We start from the raw sequence: 23,070 nt of genomic DNA on the forward strand, positions 1-23,070 counted from the left end.
AATGTCTCAATTGCTGCTGAAATTGTGACTTTAAGGCGCTAAATCTGCTTTAAACATGTTTTTACATCGCCAAGTCTTAAATGTCACGTTGAAAACGTTGCTAATTGGATTTTGCAATTGAATATGCAACCCATAATACACATGTATTTGTTACTAGTGTATTGCGGGTTGCATTTTAAATTCAGTGGGGCTCCTTACTTCTTGTGCAATACCCTGTATGATATTATTTATTGATATAAACAATCTTTACAGTGACCTTCAAATTTCAAGTGTAAATATAAAGCGAGCACGTTAAAAATAATTAAAATTACGGAAATTAAAGATTTCTGTTTTGTGTAATGTTGGTTGCATAATAGTCAGCAACATTTTATTATTATCGTGTTTAAATATAGCTCAACTAAAATACCTGTCTAAATTGTCATTTATAATTAGAAAAATTAAATCGTCTGTCCACCATGAAGATCTAATTGTGTCAAATCAAAAACGTGAAGTCAAAATTAATTAAGCAAATAATTCGTCACGACAACGTCACTTATACACATAATTTTAAACTCTTCACGTAACAATTTTACAAAGTTTTATTGGGACAGAAACAAAATGATGACCTGCCAACGAAACTTCCAACAATTTTTATGTAATTCTTTTTATTAAAGTCTACAAAAATTCGTATAATACATGCCAAAAGCCATGTTCTTTAAATATTCTTTTCGTGTCTTATAAAAATAAGAAGATTACGTTCTGTCAGATTCATTTTAATTAATTGCAGACGACAAATGGGAGGCGAGTGTCTATCTAAAAATTAAATAAATAAAAATAAAGTTGTAATGATGTTCAAATGTGTTCGTCAAGTTGGTCTCTTGTGAGGGAAACGTGTTGTCACAAACACGTGAGATTAAGGCACTTGTAATGTTTTTTAAGAATATTTGGAAGATAAGGCGAAAGTCAGAGCTTATCGCAACGTAACGACATGTTTCAAGGGCTGGAGTATCTCCGGGAGGTGCAAAAGACCAGATCTGTTTGGGTATTTATATTACATTTATATTTCGTCGTGTTTCGGTGTTTTGAAGTCGATTTCCAAAGAAAATGTGAAAATCGTAAGCGAAGGGTTAAATCGTGCCATGTTAAGGTCGGACGATGAGGCGTCGCGGCCGAGTCGTGTCGGAAGAACCCGACCGGTTACAAAATAGTGTAAGAAGCGGCGCTCCGGCGCAGAGTGCTTTAGTGGGTATGCAGAGACAATTTAGTCGATAACAAGCGGTTCGAGTTATGTAATATCACTGGTACCGATCATGCTGTAGACCGGATGGGGTAAAAGCGGGTAAAAAGTAGATGGTGATGTGGTGATTTCGGATTGTTAATGTGATACACGCGGGACAAGAATTCGAAACAGGAACAGAACGATCCCGCAAAATTGCCCAGAATTGTGAAATTTGAATTTTCCGGCATCGGAGATCCGGTGTTCCCTAAAACTGTGCGCTTCGTTGAATGCTGGAATAAACCCAACCGGGAGTTTAGGGAAAGATGGGAAAGAAGGGTCGGAAGACCAGGTGGCGCACTTTAACTATCACAGGTAAGACGGAGAGGAGACCCTTTGACCCTTTCGAAATCGAAATGATTCGGATCACAACAGATCCATAATCGCGGCGCACTTTACCCCCAATTAGCACGTCGAAGACGCCCCCTGCCGACGATCGCCCAAGCCGAGACGGGTCGAAAACGTCATTCTCGCTCGATCACCAAAGCCGGCTTTTTTCTTCGCGCTAATTGGGCGTGTCTGGTCCAAATCTCGATCAGGTGAGTTCAAGGACGCCGATTAACAGATTCGCCCATCAAAATAAATTATCCGGGTGCCGCTCCTCCAGACTAGACTATTTCGGGGAGTAATTATCACGTGTTCGCGTCTCAAACAAATGAACGACATCCATCAAAAGTGACAGACGTATGGGACCAACGCTGGGATGTGTCGCAGGGGGACGGGGGGCCGAAGACATTCTTCGCTCGAATTGAGTCCGTGCCAAGTCTCTTGGATCAGACCAGAATATAATATAATAAGTCTTGGATGAGTTATTGCGCGTGTTACGCCACTGTCGTCGTGTTACAATGAAGCTCCTATTTGCTGCGCTCGATTAATTTTCTTTGGACAATTTACGGAAAAGTGGCCAATTCAGTGTGGGACTTTGTACCAGACTGTACCTAGATGTTTTATCGACGGGGGTGGATCGCATGTCGACTCTAAGGGATGAGAACGAGCGGCGCTTGTTTTTTCAAATTAAATTTCGAATTTCTCTATTGACATTCGGGCTTATCCACCCCGAAAGCCACACCCTCGGCAAGGGAGGTTTCCCTTCAAGACCAAAAGAGCGAAGCAATCTTCCGGGATTAAACATTTCCAGATATCGATCTCGATACCTGCTCCGGTGGGTAAACAGCGAAAACCCGACTAATGGAATAATCTACAAGAGTGCAAAATGAACGTTCGTCGACCTTTAGCCGCTCACAATTTATTTTTAAAACCTTCATTCGGACTTTAAAATGTGACGCACGCCACTGGACGCGTGAGCTGTGACTTTGGAAACGAACGTCCGAGCTAGATTCGGACCGTCAAAAATGAAGCGCAACCAACTTCGATGAGCTTAAAATCCAATCTAAAAACAATTATATCTAGTTTTGTAATTCCAGCGATTGCGATAATAAAAATAGTGAGTTTCGCGTTGTTACGCAATCGGATCGAGTGTTTACTCGTCCCGGTTTCCAGTGGCGTAGACTATCGGGGTCGGAGTGGATTAAAAATTGGCGCGGTGTTATCGCGCGGCTCCGTTACGACATCGCGATGTGAAAAATCACAAGATTTTCGTGGCGCTATCGCCCCGGTTCGTTATCAGTTTACCGAAACCGTTGTAAATCACAAGTTTTTTTCGTCGGATAACGCAACAACAAATAATATTTGTACAGTTCACCGGTTAAAGTACAGGCTTCCGCTTGTGTGGCGTGAAGTTGGCGCTCTTTTCAACGAAGCGTGAAAGAAGTTGGCTGCGGAACAGTGCTTCGGTTATAAAAGAGTCGCCGATCATTTAGAATGGATCGAAATAGTTTTGTTTTTGCTATTTTCGTGGCTTGGTCTATTGTCGTCGTCATTAATAGAGATTCATTCTGTGTTTTTTGTCGTGATCAGATTGTTGTTTCAAAACAAATTTACAAGCCAAATTTTTCAAATTGAACCAAATTCAACAAAGCCATCGAAAAGAAAACAAATCGCAAATTATAGGTCATGTCGTAGCGGAATTCTACGCAAATAAGCGTTCAATGCATGGGCGTAGATAATTGGAGCAAATTTATAAAATAAACAAGAGCGCCACTGGTATAAGCAGATTTTTCGCGGAAGTGTTAAAGAAACGTCAACGGTCTGCTGTTGTTAACCTAGAAAACAACTTTTCGATTTCTGCAAGGTTCACAGACGCTTCAAGAACTATAGCGCCAATTTTCTGATTTATTATCTGTTCTTTTTTATCAAAGAATCACGACCTGTTGATTTAGGTTTGCAATAATAAAATTTTACTAAATTTAGGGATTTTAATTGGCTACACCTGTCATTTTTAATGTCCTTGAAAATACGCAAACTCAAATGAAGACTGCAGTATAACACGTTGCCTTTGTTACCACTGGCCCTCTAGAGCGGTCTAACTGTCGCATCCATCTTTGGGGCCGGTGTCGATTTGTATACCGATGCCTCTTCCCGAAGAAGAGCATTGTCTTTGTGTCCAGCTTCTTTTTACGGAGCCCCAGTCTTTTTGTTGAGGGGGAGGAGTGAATGAAACGAACATGTTTAGCGCGTGAACGAAAGTGGGCCCAACTTCGGCCGGCGCCAACTAATTATCGGAAAGTTGGGACCAACGCAGCGCGAACGAAAGCCGCTCATTGGACGACAAGTGAGTGGACAGTGAACAAAACCGGGGCCCCGGTATCACCTTGAATTGATTCGGCAAATGGACCCAAAACTAAGTGATTGATTATATTATGACATTTTTCACCCTTGGTCAAAACTGTACAATGTTGCCAGCTGTAAATTGCGGTGTTGATGGTTCTTTGATGAAAAAACAGATAATACAAGCTACTTTATAAAAGTTTCCACTTTCTCCACAACACAACTATCAGTTTTGGTATTTCATCGGAAGATTCTACTTGGAATGTTTGCACTTCACTGATTTACACTAAAAATAAACATAATAAAAGGCTTATCACTGGTGATAGTTGTTAGCTATTTGAACGGTGAATTAGCCACTCGTGAAGCTTTTTAACTAAAAGATCTCAATTAATGATGATCTCTGATTGTTTTTTTTATCGATTTAATTGTATCTTCCCTGATTTTTACCCTTTTACTCTTAGCCAAATAACTGAAAACTTTTTCTTCTGATGATTTTTATGGCTCTAGAGAAGGCTCAATAAATTTTAAATTTGTCGTATAATTTCTCGTCTGAGACTTTGAACTTACAATATTGACTATTCCATTTTATTTGCTTTATTAGGTAAGTACTAGCGAAGCTTGCAATGAATAAATCCAACAATACTGAATGAAGACAACTATTTTTCTTTTAATGCATGTTGTATTTGGTGAATAAAAAACAGAAGGTGATTTTGAAACGGTTTCAACAAACTGGAGCTTCACCGCATCGTGCATATTTGTGCATTGTGGTTTGGACGGTATATTTTACACAACTTTATATGTATTGGTTTGAATACCAAATTTTATAAAACGGTTTCATTCGATTTTTCCGAGATTGCACAATCTTAAGAAAATAAACTGCGAAGAGGTTTTTGAAAAAATCGTTGATTATATCATTAAGAGTAGAAGTGAGTCTTTTTGTGCTAAGCTCAGAGATTGAACACCGAGACGAAGTCGAGGTGGCAACTGGGCGAAACACAAAAAGACCTTCTGCTCTTAATGATATACATAATCTACTATTTTATCTTCAAGCGGGCCACAAAAAAAATCTGTTTTGCTGCAGTACTTGAAGCTAAAAGTTAGTAAAGTCTACTAACGTCTAAAGTTTACTTTTTAACGTTGCACGGCCATCTTGCTATTTCTGATTTTGACATCTGTCACCCGTGCACACGGGCGTTACACCTTACACCACAGTGGCGGCGATTGAATATTGAGTAATAATTTCGTGATTTCGCTTTTTTAGAGGCTTTTTTTAAGGGATAATTCAATTATTAAATACCGTGCGATCGAAAATTTAAAAAAATCGAGACGGCCACGATTAATACACTTCAGTTGGCAGCACGTAAAAATTTAATTCAAATGTCAATAGTTACTGTCATTCTCGACTTTCAACATCTTGCCTTGATTATTTTGTTTTTCCATACCTGAAACACAACGTGTTCAAAAACAGGCCCGGCACAATTCCCGAATTAATGCAAGTAATTACTGATAACTGCAATTTAATTGATGTCCCGACTTTGCGAAGGTCAGTTGAAACATGAAGCGAAGAGAGTAGCATTATGTTTGGAAGCTGAAGGCAGAAATTTCGAACATTTACTCTAGTTCGTAAGTACGATTGGAGCTCCTCATGATTCTTTTACAACCGACAGGTCACGCATAATGCACACCTTTATGAAAATCAAGATTTCAACGTTCTCAAAATCACTAACCTAACTTTTAAGACTGATATTGAAATTTTAACTGAAATTTTTGGTCACAGCCAACTAATTTTTTTTTCGATCTCACGGTATTTCGTGTAATTATTGATAAATAAATCGTGAGAAATTCTTAAAATGACCTTACATTTGACTCGGTCGAGCCGCCTGTAGACATTTCAACTCCTAGCATCTGAAGTGTTGCAAGTCCGGTTACAAAAAAAGCCTCTTCAACCGTTTTTTAGAGATACACAAAGGCGCGATTTTCGATCGCTTGAAGATAAAGTGTATTTTATCGTTTTTATTATTTAATATTATCATGTAATAAGTTTTGTGACTTTCCCAACATATCCAGAGCTAGAGATAACTATTGCATTGGTTGTTTTTCCAAGAATTCTAGTTTTTTCAAAGGACGCAGTAATGTCAACGGTGATGTCACAGTTATCATGTTCTAATCGTAAAAAGAGCATCTGTATTGATAACAGACTTAAAACATGATACAGGGAATAATCCAAAGAAATTCTGCTTGATCCTTACTTAATCTTGTTTTTCGTTATGCAATGCAGAAAAATTCTCAAAACTTGGCCGTACACAACTAGATACAGTAAGAATTGTGATTCCCAACCACAATAAAACTCCTGAAAAATCCGAGGGGCCCCACTTGCACACGAATACAACTGGCAATTTGTCAGTTAAATTATTGAAACACACTGTCGTAAATGTTTGATTTAATTTTGGGTAAACAGACGGCGGTGGGTCGATTTTCCCGTGCATTTTACCGTGGTTTCCGTTCCTTAAGGACAAAACCATTTTCATTTTATTGATGATCCGTAATTACCGTGATTGTGCGTAATGATATTACAAACAAAGACTTGTGTGGCATGAATGGTTATCGCCATATTTACGACGACCGAACCGTCAAATGGCTCATAAATTATAATTGGCACGAATAAATCACAAGTGACATAAAAAGTCACTTTCGGAATTCCTCCGCTGCAGAAATTGACTACAAAGTAATTTGACATTTGACATCAGAAGAATTGCCCGACGACGTCACAGATACGACCATGTTTTTGTTGCTGAAAGGGAAAAGTTGGGAACCGCTGACCCACTAGACGGTCTTTTCTCAAACACACTACACGTTTATATACCTTGTTGACAAGACAAATTGACTTTTTTATTTCTGGATGTGAATTCGGAAATAGCGCGGAAAAAATGACCACAAAACGCGTGATTAAGAGGGAGATTTGTTAATGTCTTGTTCGCTATTTTATATGTTTATTCGATTTCATAAATGGAAGTGCTTACGCGTGTGCACAACAGTATCACCTACTGTGACCATTAATACCTGTACTGTTTAATGACATTTGACAGATAAAATAAGTGCCACAACCAGCTGTTCCTTTTATTTTTTATGTTTGTTATTTTCATCATTGAGAGTTTTTTAAATACACTTAGATCGGGTGTTCATTTAAATTTCTCCTCAAAGTTGGCGTTGAAGAGTGGATTGTGAACGCACCACTCGTCAGTCTCCAGAGTAAAAACACAAACAACGCAAAAAGTGAGGTTAGATCCCTGATCTGTAATCCGCTCGAACTGATCAAGCACTCGGTTTCGCCTCGTGCCTGAAACCTAGTTTTCGCGCTGTAAAATACCCCTACCATACCCTAATGTAAATGACTATTTGACGAAACTGGTGATTACTGTATTTGTAAAAAACCAGGAAGAGGAAATAACATGCACAATGGTCTGTTCCATCGTTGCATCCAAATTGCTAATTTAGCATGAATTTGGTAAATTTGTGAGAAACACTTCTTCATTGTTCCCTTTTCTATTAGATTGTTCTCGATTGTTCAAAATCAGTTGCAGTCATTTTCGGAGAATACCTACTAGGTTGCAAGAGAAAAACCTACTTCTGGCAGGCCACAGAGGAATCGTTTAAAAGTCTGCTCCAGGCAACAAGCATTTGCTCGTAGTACCTATTCTATTCTATTTCTTCAGGGAAAGCCGCAATTTTGGTACCAACCACGTGCAAAATCACGCGTCCAAGCCTCTAATTCTGGCCACCACGTGAGCACTTATAATTTCTGTTCTGTTTTCGCATTCTCGTGACCGTTATTTCTGTCTCGCATTGCGTCAGCGGTCGTTTATTCGCGTTCTCGCGAAAATACGGCTTACCGGAAGTCCACCGCGGACGCCCTCGAAGCCAAATTCCATCTTTGCACCAATAGATAATTCCACAACAATCCAAGGCCCGCAAAACTTCCACACACACCACATCCGTGTGTGGTGACATTTGGCCTGTCAACTCGGACACATGACAGCTGTCATGTGGGAAGCTCAAGGTTGCGTCGGCGTGTACCTGCTTTTATCTTATTTATAGGCGGGATCACATGTGCTTTCGTACAATTTCTATCTAAAAATACGCACTCGGGTTCATTGAAGCGTCCAGAAAAATCATGCGGTAGGACCGCGATCACGTTTTCCGGGATTTTCCGGGCAGAAAAGTAGGGGGCGCTGCTTATATTTATTAATTGCACCGCGACGCCGCTAGTTCATTCGGGCCCATGGGAATTAGAGATGGCGGGAAGGGCAAGCAAGAGCGGTAAGAAAGATACCGAGATGATAATTATTTAATGTTGCACAAGTTGATGACAATTTTGTCGTCAACTGGTGATGTATTATAAAACAGCACGCATCACGTGTTAATCCTTACGTAAATATAACGTTTTTTTTTTAATGGAATTTTATAAATTTCGCTCTCGTGATGTCAGTTTTTGTACTCTGGCACTCCAAGGTCGCGCCGGTTATCAATTTGTCATTTGACACAGTTTTCATTATTTTAATTTTGTTTATCGTTAGACTTTCGGGCGCCGTGCCATATTTTTAGAACTGTCGCGAATGGGTAGAGTATTTTTGCAGCATTTTACGTAATTATTTCTGACCGGTTTTCCATATGAAAGACTGCTGTCAGTTGTTGACGTCTGTGTGAAGTCTCACAGATGTCAGTAGCACGTATGTCATAATAAAACGGTTATAATAGACACCGAATGGTGGTAATTTTTCTGTCAGCTCTCAAATATGTTTGTTTTTCTTGAATTTATAATCTGTGTAGACTTAGAGTTGAACATGACAGAGAGTTTTCGTCGGCGAAATAAAATTTAGGACCAGATCATACGCGAGATCGATGCGAAGTGCATTTTATTAAAGGGCAAAGATAATAGAAATACATAAATACCTAAATGCTTCTTTTATGACGGAAAATAATCAGGTTGTATAGGGCGAAGGTTATAAAAATAATGAAATGGAAAGTAAAACAAGACATTATCGTATATCTGATGATAACGAATATAAAAGTTCATGAGTAAGGATGAGTCTTTGAACTGAGACTATCAAGATGTTGAACTTATAAAGTATGGATGAATAATTATTGCAAAAATTAATTAAATTATGTAAAATGAACGTCGTTGCAGATTTTGAGAAATAATATCTAGGATGTACAGAGTGATCAACAAGAAAACAAATCAAGAGTGCTACCTTATCTTTTGTTTTATCGAAACAGCTGTCGTAGCTTAATCGTTCACATGCGTATACTTGTTATACACGGTCGTTTTATTGGTTGCCTACCTCTCAAAAAGCTATTATTAATTTGTTAATTATTATTAATAATTAATACTTCAATGGTAATCGTTATTTTCATATGAGTGCACTGTCAGATCACATTTCAGGTATGAGGCCGAAGTTTGAAGCACGAGGCGTTAGCCGAGTGATGCAAAACAGGCCGAATACCTGAAAACTAACAGCGCACGAATATTGAATCATGTTTTTCGTGTTCGTTTGGGCAAAGTCCTAAAAAACATTAATTAATTGTAAATTTTGAGGTTATCTTTGACAGACGTGAAGTTAGGTATGTAAACTGAACAGTTTATATATTTAGTTATACAGAGTGTCTCAGCTAAGACTTTCGAGCCTAATAACTCAGTTATTTTCCAGCGGATTTTTGTGAAATTTAAAATGCAGATATTTTAGACGGTGAAGAATAAAATTCCATTAATACAATTACCCAAGTCTTAAAAACGTAATTTTTACATGCCTTTTTAAAATGTTGAATCAATTAAGATTTACATGAAAAATTGATCGTCAATAAAAAATGCTGTAGGGAAAAACTCGTCCTTGAAAGACGTCTGGTTTGCAAGAAAAAAGCAAAAAACTGTGTTAAACGTGGCTGCAAATGCAAAAACGTAGACGCGTATGAAACAAACGCGCAATTTTGCAGAATTTTGGTCATCCCTTTTCGCAGAAACGCAGGCGACATATTTGACGTTTATCTTGCTAACCTTACAAACACTTACAAAGTTAAAGACAACATTTGGACGTAATTTATTATACTGGATGCTTTAATTCTTCCATAAAGGACTAAAACACGATCGGGATATTTTAGCAAGGTAATTTGGTTCACGTACGCTTCCTGTGTCTTCAAATAAATTGACGATTCTCTTAACCTTACATTTTGTAAAGCCTAGTGGATAGTGTTCCACGAGAAAACGAACTGTGTCATTGAAGTTCTTACGACACTCTCCATAGGCAATTTTTTTTCCTTTTTCAACAATATTGAAATTTCTGCCGCTGTCGTCTATTTTTAGAGTATTTTCAATAAATTTTCACAATTTGACGTTTCTGATAAAGCGCGCCCAATTTTGACAGACTTTTAAGAGTGTACAAAATGTTGCTTGGCAATTAATCATCAATTATTTCAAAAGGTAACTGCCCAAATACCTTCCAATTTTACATTAAATTTTTAACGACAAAATCTAATCTTTTCGTTGAATCAGACCAGTGATTTACTTAATTGTTTGTGTAGACCTCTATTTTTTAATGTTTAACAATCTAATAATAATCGCGTATAATTTTCGATAAAGGAAACAGGTGTTAAAATTACATTTTTTAACTTGAGCTAATTTTATTATTAATAATTGAACCTTCACGGTCTAAAATATCTGGATTTTAAATTTCATAAAAATCCGTTGGCAAATACCCGAGATATTAGGCTCGAAAGTTTTAGTTGAAACACCCTGTATACCACTTTTCACGATCACGAAAAACTCATTTTACCACTCATTCTGTGATCTTTGTTGATTACAGTTGCAGGGAACGTCCGTAAATTTTTTTTCAAGGTTAACATCATCACCGTTGCTTTAAAACGACGTTTTTTTGACATTTCTCCGAAAAATCTGCTTACCAGTGGCGGCGCGTTTGGCAATAAAGCTAGTAAAATACTACTTTATAAAGTAGGGTTTGAGACCACAATTTGTCTACGCCCGTGCATTGAACGCTTATTTGCATAGGATTCCGCTACGACATGATCGATAATTTGCAACGCCTGCTCTGATTTGTTTTCTTGTGTGCTTGCACTGATTAACAAAAAACTCATAAATGTTAAAATTGTTTCGTCCACTCTTTTTAGCTCCAAGAGAAAAATGGCCGAACATTTTTATTTGACAATCCAACTCGAAAATTTTTAACCAATCGAATTGCAGCATTTTTCAAATTTGGACCAATCAAATTGATTTATACAGGGTGATTCAAAACGAACGCACCAACTATTAGCAGTTGTACAGAATATAGGGAGAAGAATATAAAAAAATTGGAAAATTTTTTTTTCCCAGCTTCAATTAAAAGTTACAGCGTGTTAAATTTAGAAAATTTTAATCAAAAATGTTGAAAAAATTTTTTTTTGTTCCAATTAGGTACATTAGACGGAGTATTCGTTCAATTGCAATAACATTCACTAATTAAATTAGTTTTCTTTTAGTCCGTTTGCCTTTTTAAAAACCGAAATTTAAAATTTTTGTTACACAATTTTTGAATAAATCTTAGTCAATTAATCATGTGCTTGTATATGTCAACAAAAAAAATCAAAATTTCGAAAAATAAGAAAAAACAAAAAAGCATCAGGAGAACATTTGTATTATTTTTTTTGACGTTCCTCTCACTACTTTATACGATTACAAGTAGTTGGTGCGGTCGTTTTGATACACACTGTAGTGAAAAAACACCGAGCAGAGTGAAAAAACAACCAGCTGAGTGAAAAAACAACTAGTGTTTTTTCAGCGAAAAAATTTATGTCAAAATGAAACGTCAAATTTATTAGGTCAACTCGATAAAAATTTTCTCGGTGGATTGTCAAGTCGAATACAATTCGTGGTCTAATTTTTTCTGCAAAATTTGTCATTTAAGGCATTCGTAGCTTTTGCTTTTGGAAAATTACACTCGTCTCCTTCGTCGACTCGTGTAATTTTCGTTGCAAAAGCTACTCATGTCTTAAATGACAAATTTTGTCGGAAAAAATTAGACCACTTATTGGTATTATATATGAAAAAAGGTAGGTACACTTTTTTAATCACATCAGAATTACATCTTTTGAAAATTGAAAACGGTTGGACGTTGGACTGATGGATTTGGAAATATGTACGAATATGTTGGAATATGTGTTACGATATTTTTTTGATTTGTACAGGGTGACACATTAATGAATGATTTTTTATCATCATGTTAAAAAAATCAAACCTCCGTAGCATATTTTACAGTGTTTGTCAATGTTTAAACAAGGTCGCATTTACAGCTGGTTTTAATTTATTTTGTAAACAACTCACAAAAACAAAAATAAATGAAAATTTGCTGGTCAAAGCGCTAATTAACTGTCGTAAGGATTAAATTTAACAACAGATGTTTCCCCTTCTTTGTACGTACTGACATTTTGCCAGATTTTTGTATTTATCTCTTTCAAATTAATACAATTACGAGATACGCCACTCCCTAAAGTGCTACGATAAACCACTAAAATGTAGATTTTTCACATAAAAATTTCTAAAACCCAGTGTTTCTCAATAAATTTAATTTAAATTGAAATGGCAGGATTTCAAGAAATTATTCTGAAATTCACACAACATATACCGTTGGCGTTGAAGAATCGATTGTGAACGTACCACTCATCAGTCTGCAGAGTAAAAACACGAAACAATGATCTGGTGCGTTCACAATCGACTTTTCAACGCCTACTTTGATGATGAATTTAAATGAACACCCGATAGGTGCCAGGTCATGACTCCTCACTTCAAAATTTTAAAAGACACCCTATATTTTTGCGTACCTCTGAAAGAAGTGAAAGGGTTGTAAATGAAAATTTTTGAGATATTTGACTTTCGATCTTAAGAAACTGAGTAATTTTATGGATTCGAAAAATTCAATCGATTCGGTTAGAGCAATGAAAACAAATGAATATTTTACTCACAAGCCCAAGTAGGGAAGAACAATGTTTCATTATACGTTTAACAATAACAAAGAACAAAAAAATAATAATGTTATTACAGTTTTTAAGATAATAAGGTAATAAATGTTCTAATTGTGACGAAACTGAATGTTGGAATTGGTGAGCTATTGTTAGTGTTATGTGAAAAATGAAAATTATTTTATACAGCGTGTTCCAAAACTATCGGCACACAGCAATTTCCCATACCAATATTAACGCGAAATCATAATCAAATGTTTTTTTTTGCATATTGTAATGAAAGTGGCACTTTTTTACACGCAAAATCGTAGTGAAAGTAGCACTTTTTTACACGAAAAATCGTAGTGAAAGTAGTACTTTTTTGCATCATTTTATTCGATTTCCTTGGTGATGAGTGTCAAAGCATACCATTTTTTTTTTGTAATTTTTCATCAATCCTTCTGGACCAAATTTCCTAACTTACATCGATATGCAAAAAAATAGTGTGTACAACACGTTATGAAAGTTTCTTTTTTTCATGTATTTGCTTGATTAACTCGGGCTACGCCCTCGTTAATCAATCTGCAAATTCGTGAAAAAAAGTATGACTTTCATTACTAGTTGTACAAATAACTATTATGCATCTGTATTGTTTTACAGAGGTTTAAATTACTAAAAAAGTGGCAACATTGCACGGAAGATGTTCTGAATATGATAATAATAAGCAGCGGTAATCATAGCAAACATTCTATTATAGTGTACAGTCATAGTAACGATCTACACATTACAAACTGTAAGGTAAATCGATGTTGCCAAATGTAAATTGAAAAAAAAATTAAATACAACGAGCGTTTAGAAAGCCTGGTAAAAGAAGGAAAACAGTTTTTTTTTAAATGAACATGTCAGTTATGCCGATACCATAAGCCCATCTTAAAATAAAGAGTGTTTAGATACATGATATCTCTTTGTTTCCAGCCGTTGCAACCCTTTAACTATTTTTTTATGATTTAGTATATAGCATGATCTGTAAAGTTTTGGCGGCAATTTTGAAACACCTGTATATTTAACAGTCGCGTCATTTTTTTTTAATTTTCATACCTCTTTTTCCGAGGGTCAAGGTGGTGTAACCTTTTAAAGTTTGTACATTTTTCATACTTGAAACTAGGACAAATTAATTTTTCTAATCACCAACCCATTGTTTCCCAACGTTTATTTTTCAAAGCACTAATACATTGGTATGTACTCAATTATTTCTGTAATTTACAAGCCAAGTAGCAATTCGTGTCACCATTCAAACAATACAGCGTGAATACTTCGATAAAGTAAGCGGAAGATAATACACAGTGTGTTACATCATAATGAATTTTGCATTATGTGTGCCACCAATAATAATTTTGTGTTGTTTTTTTAATCGCATCGATACTGACGAACTGCAAATCCTACCATATCTGGATGCAATGTCGAAATTCGCAAAAGTCGGACGGGTATTTTTATTTACCCGATAACGTATATAAATATTGAGAGACCATCATGCTTATTTGACACATAGATAGTTAAATTGACAAATTATGTTCAGTGCTATCAATGCTGAAAAATCAAGAGGTAAACACTGTGAGAAGTTAAAATCCAATCGTTTTGTTGAGGGATGTCTCATTGTGCCTAATAGTATCGGGTCTTCAAATAAATATATATTTAGAGTAGGCGTAGGAGACATTCTAATTCTTTTAACAGTGTAAAGTAATTTTTGTAGGTAACCAATTATTCTCCGGAGTTGCATGGTATGCATAGTAAGCTTTTTCCCAATTTCATATTGTCATATTCCGTGGGGGGAGAATAGGGAGAATGCACTACAAATATTAAAAATATTTCCTAACCTAATTTTATTTCGTTAAAATGTCAGACGTTTCTTGTGTCATTTTCTACGCTGGAAAAATGTTGCAAACAATTGAATTTCCATTGGTTGCTCTAAATATAAATTTATTTGAAGGCCCGTTATATTAAGAGTAGAAGTGAGTCTTTTTGTGGTAAGCCCAGAGATTGAACACCGAGACGAAGTTGAGGTCGGCAACTGGGCGAAACACAAAAAGAATTCAAGCGGATCACAAAAAAAAAAAAAAAATCGGACATGAACTCATTTATTTTCTTCACTTCAACCGTTTCTATAGAAATACAGAAAGGCGCGAAGGTAAACGTCGTTCTTTCCCACCTTCTTTATCATTATTGATTCATCTCGATAATCTCTTTTTAAAACCATCTGATAATCGCTTCGCAACAGACACTGTAAAAATTCTTGGCCGTCAGGTCTTCCCCTGCTTGGCTCCCAACAAGCCACAAGTCTTAATCTCGTAAAAACCCGGAAATTATGGGAGCAGGTTCGATAACAATTTGACCTTTCGGCACGATCGCAACAGTTTTTTGCCGACTTGACATTTCCACGTGTCGCATAAAATATTCAAAGCCTCGACAAACATTTGTTTTATGCCCCCGAGGTGCGGGTTCAGTGTTGATTTTGTAAAATGAAAGGGCGAATTGTGTGCACTCTTCAGACAACACGAAAAAAATAAATACCTGTGCGACAGTCATGTTACGTAATATTAAAAAACAAAATTTGATTTGGATTTTGTCCCACTTTAAATATAAAGACTAAACGTCATTGTTCGTGGATTTTTTTGTCGTAAGTTGTTTGAAATAGCACTCGGAGGCGTAAAACCGCAAAAGATCCTGCGTGGGTGGCATATAAATTAAATGTAACGTCACGATTGGAGATGGCGCCAGTGTCCACACGTGACGCTTCTTACTGGCTCACTTCGACTTCGGATTTAGGGATTACCGTGTTGTACTCGGCATCTGAAGGTCTCGGTGGCCAAATGACGTACATTTTTCATTTCGAATTCTCCGAATAGGCGCGTGGATGTTACAATATTGATGTAATTTGCATTTCCGCTTTGTACACATTCTCGCACTAGTATCGATTGAATTGTAAATGCACGTTGCGGAACTTGTAGGTCATAAGGGGCGTGTGTTTTTGTTTCTAGCTTCATTTCGTGATTTATTCTTTTCTGAGAAACGTAAAAACACGGCAAAAACACAAAAATACAACAAATCAAAGACCGGAATGAGACAAGGTGACTCATTAAGTTTCTTGTTATTCAATCCCGTAATGGACCGAATAATCGACGCAGCCGAGTGGAGTCCCAGATTATACGATGGACAAGGAAGAAATTAAGATACTTTGTTACGCCAGCGATGCTGTGATTACATCGGAAAGTGAAAACACAACCTGGATAGGAAAAAATGTCTGCTGTGGCGTATTTTAACGTGATTTCTGTGATCCGATTGCGAAAACTGCGTCCTCTAGTCGACCCGCGTTGCCAAACAGGGCCGTCCTTAGCCTTTACCCTGTCCTAGATCTAAATTTACAATCGATGTTTTTTTTTTTTGTCAACAGATGAGCACAGCGACAGCGAAGAATCCAACACCACCACTTCGGGTCACCGCGTGCCCAAAGGTTACCCCCAAAAGTCCTACTACAGCCGTTTTACGTATTCTAGTCAATCAACGCCCACCAGAAGATATCAGTGCGATGGTACGAAATCGACGAGATCCAGCAGCACTGCCAGTGAAAACAAAATTACGTTCAACGAAGGTGAGTTTATCGCTTCGATGATTCAAAGGTCAAGACGAAATTTTCCGGTCGAAGACACAAACCATGGCCAAGGGAACGATTTATTTGTTCGCTAAAGAGATTTATAGATCTGACGGGCTCGTCGAGAATGCTCCGATGGGGCAAAGCGTCGGCTTATTTTTATCGATTTGATTTCAGAACTTGACACATTTTATGATAATAAAAAATTATAAAAATGAAATGTAAAATAAATATATATCTCGATTATCGCTTGAGATACGACTTTTTTTCTTTAAAATTCGGATTGTCACATTTACCCAAATACTCCCTTTTGTCTCTGGGGGGGCAGTTTTGGGACACCCTGTATATGAAAAAGATCTCCAAGGTCACCAAGGGGCACTTTGTCGAAATGACAGTAAAAAACGGAAGAACATCAGAAGATATGTAAAAAGCAAAAGTTTCTATATTTGGGAGAAGAAAAAAATGAATTTGAAACGTTTAACCACATTTTCCCCTTGTTCACTTATTAGAGATACTACGCTTTACATATTATGATGCATTTCAATTTCACCCTGTATCACATCTGCACATTGTTCGGTTGATTTCTGCTTCTAAAAAAGCTTGCTAATGATTGTAAAATCACCGTAAAACTCGCTGTTGGCATTCCATAACTCGCATTTGACCATCCAATTAAAATATAATCGGTGCCTTGATAAAATTCTTATGACTCGACACATTACCTGAGCGGTGGCATAGCAACAAATCAATTAGTCAAATGTAAGTCACTAATTGTTTTCGAAAAAATCATTTATCAGAGGTAGGCGCTGAACTGTCATTGTCACTGTCATTTTGCAATTTAGTCAAAGAATCGTTACGTGTCCATTTAAGAATCGATGACAACGCATGTGAGGGACAAGAGCGATCCAGTAGTGAAAGGTAGATTTATTTTTTTGTGATTAAATAGAATTCGTGCGATCCACAACTTGTTGCTTTGTTGTTCTACTGTCTGGCGTCTGTCTGAAAGGGTGCTACTGACATCAAAGAGCTTACAACAAACAAGTAAACAACCCTCGGAGGTATTTACATTTGAATAGAGCAAGGGTTACAAGTTCAAGGATTATTTCATTTTATTTTTAAGTTGCATGCGTGCTGTTCTAACCCTATTTAACTCTATTTTGAGTTTTCTTTAAAGTCACTTCAGTCGTGTTAAAAATAAACTCTGGAGGCTTCCATCAGATAGTGTGAAAATGTAAATTATTATTATTATTTTTATAATCATAATTACACTAAATACAATTGCATAATGTTTTGTACATTGTAAAAACAAATTTATTTCTTTAATAGATCAATTGAAAATTAATTGAATTGGCAAAATTTTATTTGAAAATAATTTTTACGATTTTTCTAGTACCGTTGTGGTTCTTTCATTGCTTCTAAAATATGTATTTAATTTTTTATTGTGTACACATTCGCGGAAGCCAAGAAAATAAAAGAGGACTCTGCTTCCAATTATTTTGTTTATCTCTTTTGTAATAATGCTTCAAGTCCGCACCAAATGATTTATTTGCTGACGGTTTACTTCCTCATAAATTATCTTGTGAACCAAATAGCAACTGTTAATAACATTTAATAAAAAACAACTATCGACCGTCTTGGTGATGAAAATCATTGCCAAAATTTTGTGTGTATAGCCGGAACTTTATAGATGTGGATTGGGGACTTGTCGTTAAGTTGGCACTACCAGTAAAAGTAACTAGGCGCGCCAATAAGGTATTTGGAATTTGTGACAGATCTCACTATCGTTCAATCATAAGTTTTGAGCGACCTTGACAATCTACATCCAAAACGTTTTGACGTAAAGTAAATTATTTATTTTTTTTATGAACAATTGTCAGTGTCACAATTAAATAAAAAAGTATACTGTACCACCCTAAAATGTGCGCATGTGGACCAGCTGTATAATAATTTTACTCCAAATCATAGTTGAGGTTATGTTCACTTCACTTCCCATACCTTTCTTCCGTAAATTCATTTTTAAATTTGAAATAAATGACATTAAAAAATGTTGACACTCAGTGTGACCAATCGTATTCTCATGAAAATCACTGTTTGGCTCATACAAACATGACAACTTTTTGACAATTGTTTATAAAAAAATTTCAATAATAGTCAATTTTTGTTTCAGCGTCAGATCATTAGACAATTCGACATTTTTTCAAGATGCAGCACGTGTACCTGTCGTGAAAATAAATTACATTTTATATTTTAATTTTTGTACCATGGGTGTGTTCTCCATATACAGTGTCCCATAAGTGCGCGGCAAAATTTTAACCACGAGCTACTAGCTTCATTTAGAACTCGGAAAAAATATTTAAAAAATTCTATGTCAAAAAATAAAACGACATTTAATTTTTGAGCTACAATTTTTTTTGACAGAATTTTTTAAATATTTTTTCCGAATTCTACATGAAGCCTAGAAGTTCGTGGTTACAATTTTGCCGCGCACTTATGGGACACTTGTATACGCAACTATACAGTATGTTGGGTTAAAAATGAAATACATACATTGTAGGACCGTACAAGAGCAAGAAAACTACACCTTAGAAACGTCCTGAATGTTCGTTGTTAAAGTTTGTCATGGCCACTCCGTTAATAGTGTTAATTAAAGAATCATGTTTCAGTTTTTTTAATTGATAAATAAATTTCCGTTTTTACTAAAGTGACGTACATGAATGAAATTTTTTTGTTATTTGTTGGATTTGTTATAACGGGTGTTTTTTTTTTAAATTTGACGTCGAAGTTGACGTTGGAGAAGAGTCGATTGTGAGCTCACCATCGGACCAGCTGTTTAAATCTAACCTCACTTTTTGCGTTATTTGTGTTTTTAATCTACAATTTGAAAAATCAATGTTTTTAAGACGAGTGGTTCATTCACAATCGACTCTTCAACGCCAACTTCGATGCCAAATTATTTAAAAAAACACTTTTTATTTAAAAAATGGCATATTATTTACAATTAAAAGGACAGGCTGCATTGAACATTTTTAAGCGAAGCTGGGGGTGGCTGATGTGCTGCTAATAAATTGTAATGACACATCGGAACATTTCCTGTCGACGCTCGGTATAAATCTTTGTGTACTCACAGATAAAAAATTGCACCACCCAGAAGGAAGCTACTGGAATGAACATTTGTCGAAATGTTTGCTTTTTGATAACGAGCAAGCAAAATTTAGAGAGAAACATTCAATAATGAGTTAAATTACCACGTTCAGCACAACGTACTCCAGTTCTTCAGGCCACGTTTTCAGTGAGGTGGTTTTTTAAATCTAATCCTATATTGAGAAAGAAAGGAGATAGGATGATATACAGGTGTGCTAAAAAGGGCTCATACTCTTTATGTCACACGAATCTACGTTAAATACCAAACAAAAAATTCAAATTCGAATTTGATCTTAGACGAATAGTTTTAAAATTATTATTATTATTAGCAAAAATGACATTCGACAATCCTTGCTACTTTGAGATTTCAAGGAATATTTATTTTACTTATTGAATGATGTGTTATTGATGCTATTTAAATGTATTTTTCCATTCCAATCGAAGCAAATTTCCACGAGCCGCGAGTTAACAGTAAATTGGTACTAGAGTTTTTTACTTGTATTTCAACATAGAATCACGTGATGTAAATATTATGCGTCATTTTTAATACACCCTGTATAATAAAATATCGATACGAAAACTCATACAGTTGCGGACACGTAATTTTAGACGTCAAATTTATGTCAATTAAATGTAAGCCGCGCTTTATTGTCATTATAATTGACGTTTGCAACTATTTGACATTTGAAAATTTATTTTTGGCATGAAAGTATGTATGATAAAAATTACAAAAATCGAAAGTGAGGTTAGTTTGCACCTAAAGCCAGTTTTACATTTTTATGTCAATCGAATGACAAATCGTCCAAGATTCCGTGTCCGAAATAACGGGCCTTCAAATAAATTTATATTTAGAGCAACCTATGGAAATTCAATTGTTTGCAACATTTTTCCAGCGTAGAAAATGACACAAGAAACGTCTGACATTTAACGAAATAAAATTAGGTTAGAAAATATTTTTAATTTTTGTAGTGCATTCTCCCTATTCTTCCTCCACGAAATATGACAATATGAAATTGGGAAAAAGCTTACTATGAAACCTGTGTAACTACGAAGAATAATTGGTTACCTACAAAAATTATCTTTACACTGTTAACAGAATTAGAATGTCGCCTACGCCTACTCTAAATATATATTTATTTGAAGGCCTGATAGTACATTACACTTCCTCTTTCCAAAATAAATTATTAATTTTTACTGTATAATCTTTTAGTAGAATTTGCCAAACATTCTTTACGTAATTCTTTGACGATACTGTCGAGGACCAAATTGTTAGGAAATTGGCTCAGCTTTGCAAAACAGCTGTGCCGACTGGCACCAAAATCAATAGACCTCTGAAACCCTCGGTGCGTTTTTATTAAAGTTATCGTGAACAAAAGACAGAACGTAGACAACAGACAAACAAAATCTGCCAAGAAAGTAGGGGTTGCCAGTGACGTCATTGTGCGGACATCGAGAAAAGCTGAAAAATGAGAAATTTTCCGAAAATGTGTCTTTAAAAAAATTAAATTGACATGTTCCACCTTTTTTGAAAAGCTCAAATGGAAAGAAAATATTTCCATTATGCCAAACTTTGCATTCCCAAATTTGTGCTGGGATCTGCAATGAACAAGTTAAAATAGACCCATTTTACGTGCTGTAATAGAAATTCGCCTTTTGAAACAAACTAGTGCAATTTACTTTTTCAAGGTGGGCATTCCTGATCTTGGCATGACGAAAATGAAATGTCAAACAAAATAAAACGAATTTTAAATTGTCTTAAAAGGCGCAAAGTAGAAAAAAATAGTGTATGGTATCTCGTTTATGAGGCATTTTGTAGCACTTACGCCTATTCATGGCACGCCTCGCAAACGCGTCGTGCCCTAAACCCTAAATGCCTAAATGCTTCTTACAACACTCGTATCATAATATACCATTACGCAACAAGCCTTCCAGACAATTTTACTTAGATTTTTCAATTTTTGTCCTTACTTAGAACATTGCCTTTTGTCTGCATCGATTATTTCTCTAATTATCCAAATTGCTCTGCACGAATTCCTCTGTAACACTTTAGAACGTTCTCCCGAAAACAATAGATTTTGACATCCCTTGAACAAATTAAAATCGACGAGATAAGCCACATCACTACTCTGTAAGTACTTAGTAGTAAACAAATATTTATTTTTTTCGGCACCAATTTTCCAGCAATGTCAACCCCGAACGATAATTCCAACAAACATTTGCACAACGACAGTACAGGGTGTTTGAATTTCAACAATTCGACGACACACTTTTTCCCACGGTTGCTCGCTTCACGTGCCCCTAATAATCTAAAATGACATCAGTGCAATTACGGCGGACACGCGATCGAAATTGGACCGTCATGTCCTTTTATTTTGTTTTTTGATGCAGCGCAACACTGGCAACCGTGGAATCTCTTCCTTTATCTTCCCGGCGGCGCTGTCGTCCAATCGTGTCATAAATTTTAACAAGGTTCTGGATGTGTGCTGCGCTAATAAAAATTTCCGTTTCCACCGACGGACTTTATTCGTTTTTGTTCCATTAATTAATTTTAGCTCGCATCACGATTTTCTTATTATTGCAGCACGACTTTAGTTTTTGCGTGTATGCACCTTTGATCTTTCTATTCAACGTACTATAAATAGATGCGCATCATAATTAATGCGATGCACTGGGAAATTCAATAAATAATAACATGGTTGGGTCCAAACTTCCAAAAAAATTGTCTGGTCGATAGTGCTGATGTCGTAAATTTAAATAAATTGCAAATGGATGACGAAGGGAATTTCTTACGGTGTAATAATTCATGATGGTTTGTGTCGTCATTGATGTCACTTGTTTCTTGTGTAAAGTTTAATAATCTCTGTCATTCATGAGAGCGATAATAAGTTGAGAACACGCCGGGTCTTCTCCAGAAACAAATTTGTAGTAAAAGTAAAAGGTTTGGAAAATTGTGGCCTGTTCGCAGTCGTAAGTCATTCTTTATTTTATTTAAATAATAAATGTGTGATTCGTACGGAACATAATTATGCACAATAATTAATTCCTATTTATTTGTCGTTAATAATGATGAAAATGGACGATGTCTAATGAGCATGAAGCAATGAACTGTATTTTTTAATATAGCTCGGTCAGTATACAGGGTGAAGCAAAACGAACGCACCAACTACTAGCAGTTGTACCGAATTCAGTGAGAACATAAAAAAATTGAAAACACAATTTTTCCCTGCTTCAATTAAAAGTTACAGCGTGTTAAAGTTAGAAGATTTTAACAATTTTTTTTTTCAATTATACAGGCTGTCTTAAAATTATCGTATTCCGAGTTGTTGTTTGTTGTTTTTTCAAGAAATATCTTTTTATTTATGTTTTAATATTTTACATAATCATC

The 23,070-nt window shown here is 35.9% G+C and overlaps 2 protein-coding genes across 8 annotated transcripts in view; one reads left to right on the forward strand and one right to left on the reverse strand.

Annotated features, from left to right (window-relative positions):
* The window catches only part of LOC138129254 (zinc finger protein 235-like), a 38,081-nt gene that overhangs the window by 3,568 nt on the left and 11,443 nt on the right, over positions 1-23,070 (reverse strand). The gene's annotated exons all lie outside the window — the stretch shown is intronic.
* The window catches only part of LOC138129251 (neurofilament heavy polypeptide-like), a 32,935-nt gene continuing 10,878 nt past the window's right edge, over positions 1,014-23,070 (forward strand). Inside the window, exons 1-2 of one of the 6 annotated variants that reach the window (XM_069045540.1) lie at positions 1,014-1,570; positions 16,350-16,547. In XM_069045540.1, coding sequence (XP_068901641.1) covers positions 1,522-1,570; positions 16,350-16,547 — 247 coding nt within the window. In that variant the 5' untranslated portion in view covers positions 1,014-1,521. Of the gene's footprint in view, positions 1,571-8,199; positions 8,240-16,349; positions 16,548-17,404; positions 17,463-23,070 lie in introns of those variants that run through there. The other 5 variants (XM_069045535.1, XM_069045538.1, XM_069045536.1 and 2 more) reach the window with 5 other exon arrangements.

Source organism: Tenebrio molitor, chromosome 4 (genome assembly GCF_963966145.1).
Source record: "Tenebrio molitor chromosome 4, icTenMoli1.1, whole genome shotgun sequence".
Lineage (NCBI taxonomy): Eukaryota > Metazoa > Arthropoda > Insecta > Coleoptera > Tenebrionidae > Tenebrio > Tenebrio molitor.